A 19,080-nucleotide genomic window follows, 5' to 3' on the forward strand; every position below is an offset into this window, starting at 1 on the left:
TAATGTGATACTGTTACACCAACACCACACACCCTGGCTTGGAGAGCCAAGCAACAAGGCTTGTTCATACCACGTTGTTTGTGTTGACGTTTTGTGTGTGTGTGTGTGTGTGTGTGTGTGTGTGTGTGTGTGTGTGTGTGTGTGTGTGTGTGTGTGTGGTCTTGCTGCCAGGGGGAATGCCAAGTTCCCTCTCACCCAGTGTGGAATGTGGCAGGCAAAGCAGACCTGTGTGTGTGTGTGTGTGTGTGTGTGTGTGTGTGTGTGTGTGTGTGTGTGTGTGTGTGTGTGTGAGAGAGCTGGATATAACTGTGGAGATGGAGAAACTATTTAAGCCCGCACGATTAAAAGAAAGAATCAAAACTGCAATAATGACGCTGTAAGTGCAGTTTCTAAATCACACATACTGGAATACTGAGTAAGACAGCCTTAAAGTCAAAATGCTTTTATTTCATGTTAAATTGGGTCATGCACATATTGTTGTTGTTCAAAGAAATCTTTCACCATTTAAATCCAAACACCTACATGCTTATATATCATTATTTTAAGGTTATTTCTGTGATTTATAATGCAGGTGTACAGTCACAGAAATGAATATGTATTTGTAGGTTGCGATAATATTTAAAATATGTATATAAATCCAACCTGTTACATAAAGGCAGCTGCTCTTTTTTGGTCTCTAGTTCACATTCCCGATAATTTAATTTGAGGCATGCAAATAATCTCTAAATAAACTTAAAATAGGGTTTGCATGTGCACCTGTTCTCCATTTTCACAACGCAGCCACAGGTGGAAACCTGTTAATGTGAGCAATGGTGGTTTAATAAGCACTTCTATTTAGAGAGAGGCTGACCTTTGGAAAACTGAGAATGTCTCTTGTTTCCCTTCCTCCTTTTAACTGTGGCCATGGTGATAAGGGGACAATGTGTGTGTTTTGTGTGTGTCCCCGTGTGTGTAAGTGCATGTGCGCTAGTGTGTGAGTTAGAGAGCACTGTTTCTGTGTGATTTCCTCTTCCCCAACAAACACTAACCAAATAAAGGTAATTGAATCACAGTGTGTCCACTCTGTGAGTGTGTGCGAGCATGAGTGTGTGTTGACTCTTTGTAAATGTGTTTGCGGAGCACTTAGCCGGGAAGCTCCAGCTTGTTTTTCAAGTTGTTTTTAGTTGTTGAAAAGCAGATCGACGTGATGTTGCAAAAACTGCCTCAGTATTAGTTTTATTTTAGATGACGAACCTTACTGAGTTGGAGACCAAGAGATAAGCTTAATTCATTTAGCAATTCCAGCAAAGTTTAGAAACGGGAAAGGCTGCGACTATGAGTGTTTCTCCTCTGCAGCAGCCAGCTCATAAATGGGCCAGATAAGTCCAGAAAGACATTATATGACGGTGGCCAGGGGATCAGCTCTCTCCTTTATCTGCGTTTTCCTTCTCACAGGCTGGAATGTTAATGGTGGCTTTGTGATGGGTTCAGCTCTCCTGAGTGACTGACAGGCCGACTGGCAGCTCTCAAAGACTCCTAATGGGCAAGGAGAGTTAGCTGAGAGACGTCAGTGTTTTAAAAGAATGAGAGCTTTTATTTGATTTCAAGCAGCCTCTGAGGTTAAATGAAAGTTCACTTAGGGCTTGTTCCATGAAATGGTTTATATAATGTTTCTATTCATAGTCTTGATACCAGCTGGTTGTGTGACGCAAGTAAACACGGTTACTGGCAAGCATAATAACATAACAGAAATTGAGCCTGAAAGGTAGAACACAGGCTACATAATTAAAAGCTTTAAAGGTCCCATATTTTACACTTCCAATGTTTTGTTTTTTGTCTTTTGAGGTTTCCATATCAATAAGAAGATTTGTGGGTTAAGGGAGCAAAAGCAATCTCAGTGTAGATTTACATCTCCTCTCTCTGACCTCTCTGAAGCTCTGGCAACAACAAGTCAGTTAGCCAAACAGAAGAGAAGCTCTTAACCTGCTTTATAATCAAAAAGACATAGAAATCTGATTTTATACAATATGGGGCCTTAAAAACAGACCACAACAATCTATCACACTGCTAGAACCACATGGCACTTAAATTGTTCTTTGGTATATAAATAGGCTGACCATTGCCTTGTAGCATTTTGCAGAGCTAGAAATACCTCAAAATGCAACCAGAATACTGTTGTAAATCAGGCGTGTATACACTGTATCCTTGTATATAAACTGTAATAATGTCAGGCTTTAGAAATCATCCTTGCCAGGTTTTTGATATAAACCACAGTCTATTCTACAGCCAGGACTGGAGGGCTGACGCTACCAGCTAAATACGCTAAAGCTGCTCTCACTCTCTTTCTGTTGTTGTGGTATTCTTGGCCTGGAGGCGTCTTTTAGATGTAAGTAGTTATCTGTCAGGGCTCGCAGACATGCAGCACCACCAAACATCCATGGAAACACAACATTATGGAACAAGAAAGATCATGGAGGAGATTGTACCAACCATTTCTCCACATGAATGAGGGATAAAGCGGTGATACTATGTTGGTTCCACTGCATTAAAACGACATTATAGAGTATTTAGAGTGCATTCAGCTATGGGCAAAGTGTCTAAGGTAACAGCTGCTTTGGCATCTTGCTGTCTTATAGGTTATCTGTCCAAAGTGTTGAGGAACTACACCGAGCAGGCCTGTGACGGAGACTTCCTGTCTGTTCGCTGCCCGCCCCGCACCACCATCACCGTCCAATCAGCTTTCTACGGAAGGAGAGGTGCCTCTGACCCCCAGCAGTGCCCTCAGACCTACCAGGCTCTCCTAAGTTCTTACAATGCCCGGGAGGATGATCGTTATTGTTCTGTATCCACTGCACTACAGGTAATTAATGGCTCTCACACATTCCTGATAGAGTTTTGTATCAGAAAGCCCAACACAGTATGATTTTTAAGTAGCCACTATTAAGTGTTTTCCATTAATCCAAGACTTGGATCTCATTTTGTTCCTCCCTTTGTTAGTCCACCCTTCACACACATACACATCCTTGCTTTTGGGCTGCAAATCCTCCTGTGTCCTGTAAAATGGTCAAATTGGCCAAGGGTTAAATTTCGGGAGGGGGGGGGGGACTACTGATTATGTAACGCTTTGTGAGGAGGTTTTCCAGCAAATTACACTCAGTAAAGAGGAAGCAGGCTTGTATGTTCCCATGACACAAAGCGATTTCATGGGTTCTTTGCCTTAGCATCCTCTCGTAAATTGGGATGTGGCTGGACTAGAAGCCCCGCTTTGCAGCACCAACACAAACACACACAAACACATCCTGTTCAGCATTCACTCAGTTGTTTTGTTTATTCTTAGTCCCCCTGCCTTCTAGTGTTAAACACCGTCCGTTTCCATAATAGACAGGACAGCCATGAATGCACAGACACAGAGAGTGCATTGTGCTGAAGTGAGAGAATTACTGACTGCTGCGCCACCCACATTACTACAACCCCGAAGAATCTCATTGTACCACCTGTTCATGACCCTTGCTCTGTTGGTCCTACAATATAAATTCTCCACATAAAGATGCTTAGTTAGTGTGTATCCCAACTATGTCTGTGACTAATGATTGTTTGATTGTGGATTAATTTACAGATGAGATTTTTTTGTAATTATTTAAAAAAAAAAATGATATGGTTGGTTATTTTTTTGGCAGGTGCTATTTGCACCCAGGTGTCTGTAGTCAACAATGCTATTTAGCTGTTGCCGTATAGCTAATGTGACTATTTACGCCCAGGTTTAGGCTCTCCTGGACCACTTCAATTTGTCACATGGGAGAAGTTCTGACAGCAGCTTGTTAACATCAGTGATGCTATCATGCTCACAATGACAATGCCAATAAGCAGGTATAATGTTTACCATGCGGGCTAACAAGTACAGCTGAAGCTGATGGGAAAGGGACGAGTATTATATTTAAATCAAAGTATTTAACAAATTTTTGAGTCAGTAGAATGTCATAAGATAATGAAAATTCATTCAGTAGCCCAGATACTTCAGTCTGGACCAAAGTGGTGGACCAACCGACTGACCCATCCTTACAGGTGCTTGGTTAATAAAAACCAAGGAGACCAAACAGAGGAAAACTGCAAATCCTTGCATTCAGTCACATGCAGCTGCTATCAGCAAACATTTGAAATTTTTCTTGATAAATGACTTGAATGATTAAGCAATTATTCAAATTGATGCAGATTGATTTTCCATCAATCAATGAATGGATTCCTTGTTTCATCATTCCATGGTTATTCCTCAACCTGGTGGTATGTATGCATGAATTGTAATAAATAAGGTGTATATCATCTTGGTGGTGTACACACATTAATCAGTAAAATCTCTCACAGTGAGAACCTACATGTGTTTTGTGGTGTGTTACAGGGGAAATCCGTAGATCGTGTCCCCTATTTCCCCTCATCGTACTGCGCCAACCACAAATCCCCGTGCTGCATTCCATGATCTGTTGTAACTAATGCTTCTCTTTTAACGTTAAATTCGAGGAAAGTCTCTGAACAGGATCCCCTCTGTCATTCCTCCAGCGAGTGGGATTTCAGGACAGGAGAATGTAGTGTGTTGGAATGTGCTCACCTGGGTTAGAGCAGGCTAAAAGATGATGAAACTAGAGAAGCAGACTGATGCCAGGAAATGAGTGGAATGGAGCTTTCCAGAGTTTTCGTTCTCCTGTTCCCTTTTTTTTTTTTTTTTTTTTTACTCTTACCTGCTCCTCTCCTCCTTATTCCCATGGCTATAAGCAGCCTGTTTGAAGTGGTTTTAGGTTTGCCTGCTGCTGGTCTCACCATCGTGGGCTTATTGTTCTTCCTCTAAACCTGTCTGTGGTCTTCTCCCGCTCTCTGTCACTCTTTCCTTCTTTAGAAAATGCTGGACGAGTGCCAAGACAGAAGGAGCTGTCAAGTCCTTGTCAACAGCCGCGTGTTTGGGACAGACCAGTGTCCTGGCAGCAGTAAATACCTCATTGTCTGGTACAAATGCAGACCTAGTAAGTCCCTCGTCACCTCGTATCCCGACAGCGACACACATTTGTCCGTCCCTGTGGTTGGACCATTCTTTCTCTTTTCTCACACACCTCCCCATTTAGTCAGAAATAGACCACGGGTGGGGTCACTTCCTTTGCACAAGGGACAACCCAATTACAACATTAACAATGTGTGTATTATTTTGCAGCAATGTATAAAATATGAGATTGTTTTTAGAGCTCAAGGGAAGGCTTAGGCTAATTCCAATCACACGAATATCTTTTCTGCACCGTATATATTAACTTCCAAAGAAGGCATAGTTGCAGGTATATTTTTAACTGAAACATAGATTTTCAGTGTACAAAAAAACAGAGGATTTTTAGATTTAACATCACGCTTCTTTAAGAGAAAAAGTGTCAGGTATCTCATGCTAATTTGAAATAGATTTTATCTGTATGTTGTGTATGTGTATGTGTATGTGGAACTGACTCAAAAACTACAGTCCCCATGCTTTGCCATATTTTAAACCTGACAAGGGTATTTAGTTTACTTCTCATTAAATCATCGAATTTAATTCTGCACTGAATTAAGTGTCACATTGTCTATGTCTTTCCTGCTTCTGTCGTCTTCGCTGTTTCATTTAAAGGAAAAAAAACTTATTGTGTGCCTCCTTTATCCCTCTTCTTCCTTCTCCCTGTGAGCCAGGAAGCTAAGAGTATCACTCCAGAGAGGAGCCACAACAGTGCAGTAATCCCACCCAGATTCTCGTCTCCATTCATGGCTCAATGCTGTGCTGAGCCGAGCTGCACTGAGCTGTGCAGCAGTTCACACTAGAGTGACCAGAAGTGGGCATTAATCCACTGATCCCCCTGCCCTCCCCACTTTTTCTTTCTCCACCAGACCCCGGGGCCAATCAACAGCTCTTTGTTCACTGTCACTTAACCAATGACTTCTCAGGGGAAGAGAGAAAGGCCGCATGGGGTGTTAGTGAGGTGCAACGGGCAGGTGTCACTGCCTTTGAAAGGAGAGGTGGATGGACGACAGAGGAAGTGAAGGAGAAAGGGAGGGAGTAAGAGAGAACAAGAGTGAATCCATCACCAAAAGATATAACAAACCAGTCCGACCCCTTTTCTCTGCCGTCTCCGCTTTCCGCATTCCTGTTCCACTCCCCTCATAGATGTCGAAGTGGCTGCTGTTGTGTTTTTATTTGTTGGCCAGTGGAGCTACTCTGGCTGTCACAGGTCACTGTGGCTGGATGTGTGTGAGGAATGCCTCTGCATGGCTCTACATGTCCACTGAACGACTATACCTCTGTTTCTGCGTCGCTACTCTGAATTAAGCCGGGGTACTGTTTTCTGTGCTGACTATAAGCCGCTCTACAGAGGTTTGATAAAATAAAAATAGTGGGGGAAAAAAATAAAAGAAATCATTTTTTTTCATCTGAAAATGTAATATTTGATGTAAAGACAACCAACAGTTTACTTCATGTTTTGTTTTGTGGTCAAGGCAAGACATTAATTTCAAGGTTTTTTTCTGTTATAAGATTTTAGGAATCAAATTATATAGAAAGCTGATATTTTATTCAGTGATGGAATATTCATAAATTCAAAAGTACTTTAATTATTCTAGTTTCCTTTTGTGCTTTTTTGCTATTCGTAACATTTTGTGTCCTCTGTCTCTGTGTCTCCAGACGAGTATAAGAGTAAGGTGGTTTGCGAGGAGGAGAGGATGAGGCTGAGCTGCAAACGGGGCATGCAGATCGCCGTTTACTCCGCCATGTTTGGCCGAACTCAACAGGGCACCCTGGAGTGTCCTCTTCATCACAGGAGGGCCCCGTCAGTAGGTGAGACCCATTTTTACTCTCACATTGCAGGTTACGAGACAGTTGAGTAGCACCGCCTCTCTCTAGTTTCAAACATAAGACAGGTAATAACCGGGGAGGAGATTGTAGCATCACTAAATTAATATGGGTTGCACCATGAAGCTAGTTCTCACATAGAGAGTAGTTGTCATTAAATACAAAATGCCGGGTGCAACTGTTAGACAGCTAACAGAGCAAACTGACATAGCTAACATTAGCTTGCTTACCTACGACCTGTTTGGATTGAAGGGTAAAAGAAGTAATATTAAATATTCTTCACGTACCTGACCTCGTATTTGTAATGTTGGGAACTTAAAGATTTCAAATTGCATCTCACTAAACTGACAGAAAGTTCAAAAGTACAAAAACATTATTCTGATAGCGTCAGACTAAATTACTAAACAGCAGCAAGGTTAGCTTAATCAGATATTTCATGTGGAATTGTGTGATTATTTATCACTTTTTGTTCATGTATGCTTATATAAATAAAACATAATTTTTTTAACCTAAATTGACAAAGGATCAAATTAGTTAGCCCTGGAATTTTCTGGGCTTTTTTTTTTTGCTTGTTTGTTTGACTGCTTTAAATTGGACGTCTCTACAAATGTTTTCTATCAACTGATTTAGTTTCTACGTTTTTACTAGCTATGACATTTCTTAATGTTTGATGCCACTACTACTTGATTGACTACCAGGAAGCCAGTTATTTAATTTGCTAGTAGCACAAGTATAGCTAGTAGTTCTTAAGCAAACTTGCTAATGTAGTAACTACTAGCTAATAGTTGCTAAGAACTGCAACCCAATCCTGGTTGAGAGTGCTGTATTGCCAGATGCTAAAGTGCTGTTTTATGGTGATCGTATTCACTGATCATCCTCTGAAGAGGGTGGGCAAAGGTGATACGATTATTAACTTCAATACTGTTTGAGTTAAGTTGTGGTTTGTTTTATTCATAGCATCAGTTTTGGGGTCAGTCTGAGGTGAGGAGAGGAATGAGATTTCTCACATGAAAACACAAGCTGGGAATGTAAATCAGGTCTGCTTGGGTTTGCATGATGTTGAAAGTGAGTCTCCTTGTCCTGCTAATGTTGTTATACATATCAATGAGTTGAGAGAGTGGAATTTAGGGTCACTCTGGGCTTTGAGTTGCTCTTCCAAGACATTTTTTCCATTAAAATATACCAGGCGTCATACGGCAGATGGGGAAAATGGAAGATTTTATTGATGAGTTTTACATGTCAGGGCTCGAACACCTCTGAACCACAAAGAGAACTCCAAACACTACCAGGCTCATAACTCATAGCTCATAGCTTAATCTCTCATTCATAAATTTTCTGCGACTTGGGTGATACTTGCCTTGAGATACTGTTGGGGTTTTGTGGATTTTATAATTTCCTCACATGCTTCTTGGCTTCAGAGTCTCTAGCACAAACACAGGTCTGCCACACCCATACTTGACGTCAGCTATTCAAACATCCCTCTGTACCCAGATAACTGATTGATAATTTACCTTCCAGAAAAATGTCACCATTCGGCAATTTCTTTATCTTGCTCTGAAATTGTGAGGTATACTGTATAAAACCACCACTCAAAGCTCAGGCCGACACACACACACACACACAAACACACACACACACACACACACACACACTGTCAGGGGAATTGGGGTGGAATGTAGATCAGATGTCTCTGTCATCCAAAGCGCGGAGTTTGGCCTGTAGAAAAGGGACAGTATTGAGTTCCCTCCAAGTATGTATGTGTGCGTGCGTGCATGAGTGAGTGCACGGGATATCCAGATGTACTCTAGCTCTTGTTTAGGAGAATGTTAATGACTCTAAGCCTGGTTACATGACAAGTCTTAGTATAACCATAGCTACTGTGCTGGTGGCCCTTGGCCTGTTCGCCCGGCAGCTCATTTATTTCACTTTAGTCTAGGCTGTCTTTGTTTCGTTAATGTGCAGAAGGAAATGGACACTGAGGTCTGTAAATAAGTAGCCAGAGCAGGTGTAAGTTAACTGGTGAGTGTGTGCTAGAAACAGCCTGCACGAAGCCGTGCAGGAAGGCTGAACGTCATTTGCAGGGATTTACAATTTAAATAATTAACAACAAACATGCCCTGAAGTGTGTGTGTGCGTGTGTGTGTTACGACGGAGGTGACAGGACAGGGTCAAAATAATGACACAGGCGTCAGTCACATGGGTAATCAGAGACATATATAAAGAATGGCATTGTGTGAGTGTGTGTGCGTCTGTGTGTTATTGTGTTCTGTATGAATACTGAGGGCCACTTTGAAGCAACCTCAGCCAGTGCTGCGTATGCAGGTGGACCAGGAATGTGCGACAGGTAGGTGTAGCGGGTGAGACAGGGCTGGCCTGGTATCTGGTTTCAGACTCGGGATTAAATACAGTTGCTGAGTTCTCTAGTGACTCTACTGTTACAGTTATATAAAGGCCAGACGAGAGCAGAGAAGAAGTGGTGTTTACTGTCAAATCACATGCTAACTTTGTGTGTGTTTACATCAACCGTACACTCAGACGTACACAAACGCCTTGCTCTTCCTGTCCACCCATTCTGCAGCATGCTTTTTTCTATCTCTCGATCACATAGACACACACATGCTGCACACACACGCCCACCTCCCACAAACACCTCCTCGGGCTGCTCCAGACTGTCTAGCGGTGCCCTAGTGGGATTTCCCCTGTCAGCCCCGTCTTTGATGTGGCTCCCATGTCACCAGGAGCAGGAAGTGAGGGTGCCTTGAGTGACAGCTCAGACACACACCGTTAATTATTTTTAAATGCCCCCTCCACCTCCCCCCACCACCACCACCACCACTTTTATAATAATGCGGCTTGGCAGTCGCATTATGCACGAGTTTGTTTTGCACCTATTTTGATTTGATGTCTCCTTAAACATGTGTCTGACTGTGCCAACATGGTAGGTTAGAGTAATCTCCTAAACCGCACTGCCCTGGCAAGCTCACCACTGAGCTCCTGAACTCATACAGCTGGCTGCACCTATGTATGGTATTAGATATGGAGATATTGCACTGTGTGGCAGTGGGGATTTGTTTGTATGCCGTTTCTGTTTCATCCAAAGACCAGGACTGGAGTTTCTTTGAGTTAACTCTAGATTTCCATATTGTTTGAAAATCAACTGGCTTCTAGAGGTGCTTTTCTAGTCTCCAAATCGTATTTACCTTGTGAATTTTGCAGTTTATTTACCGTCATGTAGAGCTGTATACCACAGCCATCTGCTTGCATGTTGAATCTAAAGACCCCGGAAAAGTGTAACAGACAAAAACAAGTGCATACGCAGGCATGTGCGCACAAAAGTCAAGACCTCTTTGATCTCGTCTGTTCCTTGGCTTTGGGGTGGGGTGGGATTGGTGGAGTTGGACAGGTCTCTGCGGCGATGGAGAATCCTCAAAGCAAAAGGGGCCTGCTCAGCCCTCCTCTCTCATCTGCCCCATTACCATCACACACACCTCTTGACATCTAAATAGCCCCCCATGCTTGGCATGCTGGGTCTCAGACTGCCTTTTTTTTTTCTTTTTTTTTTTTTTTGAAGGCTTCTGCCCTTTCACTTTTGAGTATGTGCTTCAGGCATGGCCTACAGTAAGATGTTTCCAACAACATCTTACATCTCGGGCTGGTTGGATGATCACAGTGGCTTTTAAAAGCTGAGTATGCACAGCTGCAGTTCAAATTTAACACTTGGCTTTTGGAAGCCTGTTCCAGTTGTTAGGGTGCAAGCTGCTTCGCTGTAACACTATCTGCATTTCTCCGTGACTTTGATGCACACAGAGCAGATAAGCAGCAGGATGTCGGTGTTGTTTTGGACCTCAGATTATATAAAATGTACAGTTACGTGTGTTTAAACCTGTCTTGAAAGTGAAGCTACAGTGCAGTAGTTGACAGATTTAAGTCAGTGAATTGTAGATCTTTCTGAAGCGTCTCTAAAATAACATCCCTGATGTTTGTATTCCAGCTACACCAGAACTTCACACTGCATGTGTTTTCCATGGTAACAGGTTCATGCCAGGTTTAGGTCAAAGGGGCACCACTGATTGGATTTAAGATGTGGTGTTTGTAGTAACGTGTTGTCGGCGATAACACACGTGTGTAGTGTTGACAGTTTCCATACCAAATGCCTCTGACTCTAGGAATAACCTGCTATCAACTTACAAACACAGCTGAAGAAAACTCTCTGCATGCTCATGTACAGTTGTGTGCACATTTATATTTATCTGTGCAGGTGCGTTGTGAGTTCTGCTGCACACTTCAACACTGGAAACACTGTAATCCCTGAATCCACTGTGTTACAGTAATATCTAATCCCGCTGAAGTGAATAGACCATTTACAGCAAATGTGCGCGTAGGAGAGAGGCTCATATTCATTAATGGCATTCACAGCAAGCGCTTGGCGTGTGCAGGCCCTTTATGCCCTATCACGGCGTCTGAAAGTAACTCACTTTTCTATTATACAAAGACTTCTAATCCCACAACAATGACTTAAGCCTCCCTATCAAATTATATGTATGGCAGGTGAGTCACAGCAGGAGAGGAGATGAGCACTCTCGACAGGTTCGTCCGCCCATTGTCTCGGAAATTCCAGGGAAGGTGTGTGTGGGTGGAAAACCAGGAGCTTTCTGGGAAAGGTTGCTGTGGATATACTTTATGTGCCTGTGTGTGCACATGTGTGTGGGTGTGTTTTTATGTTAGGGGCAAACACACAAGTGTTATCCTATAAATTTGTGCAAGACAGTAGCAGCACAAGTTCAGTCCACCAGCATATTCTGCACCCAAGACCCCCCCACCCCCCAACATAAGGGCTCTGTGATGAGTGAAACGCAACAGCAGCCCTCACAACACACAAGAGCTACTATTTCACATATTAATGTTGTGTTATGTTTTGCGGATTGATGGCATTATGTTCAGTTAACTGGTAAGTTCGAGGCTGATGCTGGTTCAAGCAAGCAGAAAGTTAGATGTACGACAGATGACTGATGTGACAAAAGTTGCTGAGCCATATAGAGGCGCTGCTGGTACGGGGCAGCATATCAACACGCACTTGAAATGCATCCAACACAGAGAAGCAAACGCACTTACACCGACAATGACGCTAGGTGTGGGTGATCAACTATAGGCTTGTTTTAAGAAGACGTGCGCCTTCTGTATTTTCTTATTTGTGGCTCTCTGTATCTGACCTCTGTGTCTGTGCTTCCTGCTGTGTGTGTGAGTGAGAATAAGTGTTTGTGTGTGTGTTTGTCCAGGAAACTCCTCCCTTCCCCCAGTTGCTGCTCGTCTTGACTGTGGGCCCTCTCTTCTGAGCCGTAGGCTCGCTCTTGTTGGGTGTGTGGCGGAGAGAAGGGTTGGTGCACAGGCTCGGAGGTGGTTGAGGGTAAAGGTTAGAGGTAACAGGGGTTATTCATGCCTGTTCCCCTCTGTGTATGTGTGTGAGAGAAGACTGTGCTATGCTTGCCTGTCTGCGTTAAAGCCGCTAATGAGAGCCAGAGGAGGTCAGATCCTGAGGAATGCTCTTTTAATACCACATACAAATGCCGTGTGTGTGTGGTTTAGCGTGCATGCACGTATAAGCACGGAAAGCCAGTGAACAAAGAATAAATGTGTATGTCTCCATCCTCTTGTCCCTAGAAGACTCTATCTGTCTCTGAACCACCCCAGCCCCACCCGTTTCTCTGTGGGCCCCCTGCTCCAACTAATCACCCAGCCAGGAATCAAAGCGGCAGCTAATGGGGGCCTGTCTGTCAGTAGACGGCCTTGTCAGGGAGGAAGGTTTTCTGCGTGGCACACCGGCTCGAACGAGCCCTCTGGGAAGGAAAAGAGAGAGGGAGGACAAATTAAAGCACATCGCAGGGGGACCAGGAGGCCATTGTGCTGCAGCATCTACAGAAACTTATATAGATATACACACAGATCCACATAAGGAATCACACATATCTGCACATAAATTAACCTGTTATCACATTTTGACCAGTCACTGTTGTGGTAAAGAGATTTAAACCAAATACCTTCGATTTTTGTGGTCAAATGTTGCACATGCTTCTGACTTTTTAACTGTAGCAAGAGGTCAATGCTAAAAAAATGTCCATTTCTATTTATTTAGAAAAGGCAGTTATATCTGCATCTGTCTATGTCTGTAAGTGTAAAAGCCCCACAGTGGGTTTGCACAGAATGTCTGACAGTGGATGATCAGCTGATAGGAATAATAACCTCTTACATTCAGGTTGTACAATGCTGCTCCTTTAGTCCCGTCTTCAGGATGCAGCTCAGCATGTGATGCAAGGCAACACTCAAGTGCTGTTGTTTTTAGATCCACTTTTTGGCATTTAAGCTGATTTTTTTTTTTTTAATTAATTTCCATATAAACACAATAACACACTAAACATTAATTCATTCTCATTACACAAACCACATTTGCCCTATTCATATCATACCTGCTGCACTAAATAAGCAAGAAGAAGAGGTGTATGTGTTCAGAGGGCTGATGTTACAGTGTATTTTGCTTAATTTGAAAAAAAAAAACTAAGAATTTGTTTTTTTGGTTGAAATGATTATTTATCTAATCACTTAGTTGATTGACAGAAAATCTTTCTGCAACTCTTATGATACTAAATTGTTTCAGTCATCGAGTAATAGTAAACTGAATGTCTGAATAGCTTCTTGTGTGGGACTGTTGGTTAGACAAAACAAGCAATTTCACTGTGTCATTGTGGCGTCAGAGAAATTATAAATATTATAGACAAAATTATTTAACAGCCAGATTAATCAAAAAATAGAAATGTACTGTTGGAATGTCTTGACAGAACTCATCAACATGAGAATTATTTCTGAGAACAGCAGATGAAGCAGGTGGTGAATTTCCATCTCCAGTGAATGAATCTGCATGTGTTTTATGTGACAGACGGAAGAGTCTAACTTTTCGGCGTCTGAGTAGTTATCCAGTTCCCCTCACTGGTTCCCGCAGGCGTCCACCTCGCTACACTCTGCTCGTGAATTCCAGTGTGTCGGCTCCAGCTGGGGAGCTGGTTGCCCCTTTAAACCGCGTCCAAATGGACAGAGACCTTGATTCAGGTTCACGTTTTTAAAAAGCTTACTGTGATGCGTAGGCTGTGACCTGGATTCACATGTTTTAGAGCTAGATTTTCTCATATGTATTGAAATGGGATAAGATGTGCTCCCTCTTGAGTGTAAGGCAGGATCACACAGTCGTGGACCATTCAAAGAACTCCCAGTGTTGACACTGTCCATGACCACTCGATTGCCGTCTTTCACTTCCTGACTGGGACATTTACCCTTTGACCTGTGCCATAATTTGTAGTGGCCTGTTGACATGTGAGCCAAGCCTTAACCATCCTGTTCTCTTTACCTTTTTTCTGATCTCTCTGTGTCTCTCTGGGGCCCACTGGGGCACACAGTGCGAGACCCCAGTGTCCACTTTCAAAGGCTCGTCTCCTTGTGTTGTTTTTAGGAGTTAGATGGACTGTAGGGGCCTGGGAGGCATCCATGTGGAACCCAGGCCCGTTCACATTCCCACAGAACTCAGCGGGAGGTTCTTCTGACTTTATTAGTGCTCCTCACGCCTCCGTCTGTAGCGTCACTCAGGTTCATGAGGTGGAACGTAGGATACAGAATCCACTGGGATGGCACCATTGAGCTCATTTTCACATGTGTGCTTTTGGTTTCCATAATTCATGATGATAAAAACCACTCATGTATTTTATATTTTCTCTTCAGTCTTTGCTTCACATGAGGAATTACTAGTTTATGTTTTAGGTTCAGACCACTCTCCCACTGAAGCTGAAGTCAAAATGTAAATATAAGTAGATTAATACTTGTGATTAATACTTGTGATTGTCAGTTGTCACTATTGTAAATAGCATTTGAATGAATACTGATATATACACTGTCTTATAGACATAGAGCTGAAACAGTCAACGGCAGTGTTGATACTGGATGAATTGTTTAAATATTTTTCAAGCAGAAATGCCAGAAAACTGCTGGTTCCGGCTTCTCAGCTTCTTTTCTTTGTTTTACATAATTTAAAACTCAATATCTTTGAGTATCTATAGACTGGACAAAACAACAATCTAAAGATGTCTCACTGGGCTCTGGAAACTTGTGGAGGGACTTTTTTCCCCACTGTATTCCAATCATTTCTAGACCAATCGATTCATTACAACACCATTCAGCAGACTGCTTTAAAAATGATGTTTGTGTAAATTGTTGGACATTAAAACTGGCTTTATGAGCTCATTGAATTTTGTCTGAAGTGTGTGAGCACAGCAGGCAAGCGTATCATCTTCATTAGTTATAAATGTGAGACAGGAAGGAAGTCAGAGCGGAAAAAGGTAAAGAGAAGAAGAGCCTCATCAGGACGAGAGCTGCAGAGGAGAGGCTCTGGAGGAGCTGGCGGGTGCTTAGTGATGATGTATGAGGGCCCCATCAATTACTCTCCATACACAAACACTCACACACCCACACACACACACACACACACACACACACACACACACACACACACATATGATGGATCAGGTATCTCTTTAGACAATGTGAGGCCCCAGTAAGGTTTCTCTGTGTGGGTCTGATGTGGACAGAGGCTCCAGCATGGGAGCTGAAAAAGGCTTCGTGGGAAGGAGTGTGTATGGGAGATGTCTGCAGAATATGTGTGTTAAGGTATGTGTGTGTTGTAGTTGACAGAGACTCATGTAGTCCCTTTGTGCCTGAAGTGCTGCTTGTCCATCAAACACTTAACAGGTAGCAGGCTCATGTGCAACTTGAGCATAAAACATATCTGAAAAATACAAACTAATATTCACACTGGAGGAGGTGAGACTGATGATTTGTGATGAAATGGCTCAGATCGTTTTAATTATTTCAGTTATAATATATATCGTTATAATTATATCAGTTAACTTTCAATTACAGATTCTCCAGAAACCTTCAGTCACAGCTACATTTCACTGTGACCTCTCTCTTTATGAATGATTTACTCATATAGCTGGGTAAACTGTATAACTGTTAATCCCGCTGGCTGTCTCCCCCCCTCTCTGTCTCTCTGTCAGACTGCCAGTCGTCCGTGGCTCTGCAGGTCCTCACCTCCCGCTGTCAGGGCAAGAAGAGCTGTCTCATCCGAGCCTCCACCAGAGACTTCGGAGATCCGTGTTACTCTGGCACCAGGAAGTACCTCAGTGTCATCTACACCTGTGGTGAGTCCCAGCCAGCACACCTTCACCGAGGGCTTCATTGTGCTGCCACCAGGGGGTGCTGCTCGCCTACAGATCAGCCTGACTTTCAGCCCCGTGTTCCAGAGTTACTCCAGCTCTACAGTGGGCAGAGAATAATTAAATGTCTTTGAGAGGGTATGATGATGCTATTGGGTTCACCAGTTTCATTTAGGTCTCTTACAACTTTTAAAATACCACTAGCCCCATTCGAAACAGTGTGTTGTGGTCAACATCATTGATTGTGTTAAATTTTACAGTCACGGTTTCTGAAGGAATGCAGTGTTTATTTTTTAGGCTATTAAAGTGTTTTTTGGTTTTTTTGTTAGAGGGAGAAAGGAATGTCATGCAAGAAGTTCAAAGCTTAAAAACTTGTTTTCCACCCCCTAGAATGCAGTTTTAAAAAAAATCTTCTGTTTTGACTTTATGTCTTTGCGGATGAGGGAGAATGATGGTCTTGCTTTTTATCTGTTCTCCACCCCTGGGCTAAACCTGAACTGTCAAGGCTATAATTCATTAACCTCATGCTTGGAGGGTGACACACACACACACGCACACACACACACACACACACACACACACACACACACACACACACACAAACACCACACACACACATATGCTATCCAGTCACCTCCAGGACCAGAAATTGATCCATCAGCACCATGGCCTGGAGCCTCTCAAACCCACTAAAACCACTGGCACAGAAATCCTGATCCGGACTAAGATGCCTGTTACACTTGGCATTTTATGTCTGAGTACTGATTTAAAGGACTGAATTGTATTAGATATGTGGGTCTCCACACTGGGCCTAAAAAAATCAATATGTTTCTCAGAGAACTGAAAAAAAAAAAGGTCCACCACTCTGAGTCTCTGTGTCTCCAAATGCTGTATGGTTGTCAGATAGTCCTCCAAGAATCCGTCCATCCTTTATCTCAACAACAACCGGACAGTGCAGACAAGAACACACAGGCTGTTAAGCTGTGTTTATGGAGTCGTTTGACTTGAATCTCTGTCTGACCTCCCTTATCTTTCACTGATAACACAAGGTACTCTCCCAGCAGCTCTGGTGCGGAGTTGGACCGGCGAATGTGCGAGTGTTTTTGAGGAAGGGGCAGTGGAGGAAGCGGAAGGATGTGGAATGGTGCTAACATTCAACAGATAGAGGCGGGTGGGAGTGCGTGTGTGTGTGTGTGTGTGTGTGTATGTGTGTGAGGGGGGCTGTAAGGGGGTGGAGATGCTGTGAGGTGGGGGGGCTGGAGGTGGGTTTTCTGGGCTGTGGTCAGAGTGGAGAGGGATGAATGTGAGTAAATCAGTCTAGTTGCTGTAGACATGAAGTCACTGGTAGCTCCAGGCTCCAGCAAAGTGGTAATTTCGGGGGATCCTCTTTCATTGGTGGTTGAGTGTGTGGAGGATTGACCCCATTTGTGTCGGAGTGGGGGACGGAGGATGTCTGTCTGCACATGATTGGTAGCATTTGCGTGCATATCTGTGTGTGTGCTGGTGGTCTGTACAATGTTTGGTTCCAGCTGAAAAAAAAAAGGCATCTACTTACACAAAGTGATTGATAGCACAAAACTTTTAAACCTGACAGGACTTTATGATCAATAGTGAATTAATAAGTATAAATAATAAACCCGCAATTGGCAAGAGGTTTTTTTTGGGATATTCTGAGGAAGGATAAGCTATAGGATAGGATAGGATAGGTTAGGATAGGATAGGAATTTTAACGTTGTTTCTTTTGGAAATTCATAAATTAAACTCCTTGTGTGTAATCGCTGTGTGTGAGTGAGTGAGCGTGTGTGTTTGTGCGTGTCACTTTGCCTTAGAAGGAGGTGTTAACCCACTTAAAATCTTTAATGTCCCGTGATGACCTAAGTGCTACGTTAGAGGCGATTGTCGCCTGCCAAGAGTAAAATAATTGAGGAAACTGTTTTACATGTCTATATGTCTGTATGAGTATCTGTTGAGTGTGTGTATTTGTTGATATTTTGGCATATACACACGCACACACACAGACACACACACCAATGCAAGCATGAGTGCGTGTTTGATTCACAGTATTGACCCGCTATCGGCCCCCAGCTTGCCAGTGATTTATAAAGCCATCATCACTCGGAGCTCCAGCCTCTTCCTCACACAGCCCCAGGGGTGGACTCACTTCTTAGCAATAACACAGCAGCAAATGGCCTGGAACCTGCCATCAGTCTCCCAGCAGATCACACACACACACACTCCGCACAGCCGCCACTGTCAGGCTTCATTTATATCCAGTCCCCCCGGAGGAAGTCCCCATGGTTTGTTTATTTGTCAAAAAAAAAAAAAAAACTTCAGGAGCAGATTAACTGCAGCTCTAAATATTTGACATCTCAATATTCAAAGAAGATGAAGGTATAAAATACACTTGTCTTGCAAATTCTTCATAGCCTAGACATGGAAAGATTTACCCCGAGTGCAACTGTTGGAGATTGATGAATGAGCCTGCTCGGGGCACTTTCTTCAAAAAGCAAGTGTGGCCCCTTTGAAGTTTCTTTCTTGTAATGTGTTGCTTACTTTGTCAGAGAGTTTGACCTCTGTCTTCTGCAGCTGGGATAAAAAAAAAACTATGGCTCTTTGCAACATGTATAAATCTGTATCTTGATGTGTGTATAGTGCAAGTGTGTCTTCTTACAGCTGGTAAAAACAGCTGTTAGAAGGGTTCTCTTTATACAGCCAGCGTAACCAGACCTCTGAGGCCCACAACATCGCTCTTCCTATTTGCCAACATCCTTCCTCTGCTGTGTGAGTGAAGAGATACAGCCTGAGGGCATCCTGCTTCTGTGTGTCTGTGCACCACAAAGGAACTATATTTAACAGAATATGACTTATGAACATCCACGCTGATCAAATCATGTCCAGAAGAATCCTTCTCTTCTTCCCCTCCTCCTTCTTATGTCAGTCCCAGATTGAGGCCTCCTTACCCGGAGCACAGCTCGTTTCCACCCCTGAGAAGTATTAAACCTTCAG

At 43.0% G+C, this 19,080-nt stretch overlaps 1 protein-coding gene across 2 annotated transcripts in view; it reads left to right on the top strand.

The window, feature by feature from the left end:
* Positions 1 to 19,080, top strand: part of LOC139622196 (protein eva-1 homolog A) — a 219,650-nt gene that overhangs the window by 165,272 nt on the left and 35,298 nt on the right. For both annotated transcript variants that reach the window (XM_071479429.1, XM_071479428.1), the window contains exons 2-5: positions 2,616 to 2,839; positions 4,865 to 4,988; positions 6,656 to 6,808; positions 15,916 to 16,059. In XM_071479429.1, the coding sequence (XP_071335530.1) occupies positions 4,868 to 4,988; positions 6,656 to 6,808; positions 15,916 to 16,059 (418 nt within the window). In that variant the 5' untranslated portion in view covers positions 2,616 to 2,839; positions 4,865 to 4,867. The remainder of the gene's footprint in view (positions 1 to 2,615; positions 2,840 to 4,864; positions 4,989 to 6,655; positions 6,809 to 15,915; positions 16,060 to 19,080) is intronic.

The sequence above is a fragment of the Trachinotus anak genome, unplaced genomic scaffold (assembly GCF_046630095.1).
Source record: "Trachinotus anak isolate AG129_WGS33_773 ecotype Australia unplaced genomic scaffold, CSIRO_AGI_Tana_v1 ptg000005l, whole genome shotgun sequence".
Taxonomy (NCBI): domain Eukaryota; kingdom Metazoa; phylum Chordata; class Actinopteri; order Carangiformes; family Carangidae; genus Trachinotus; species Trachinotus anak.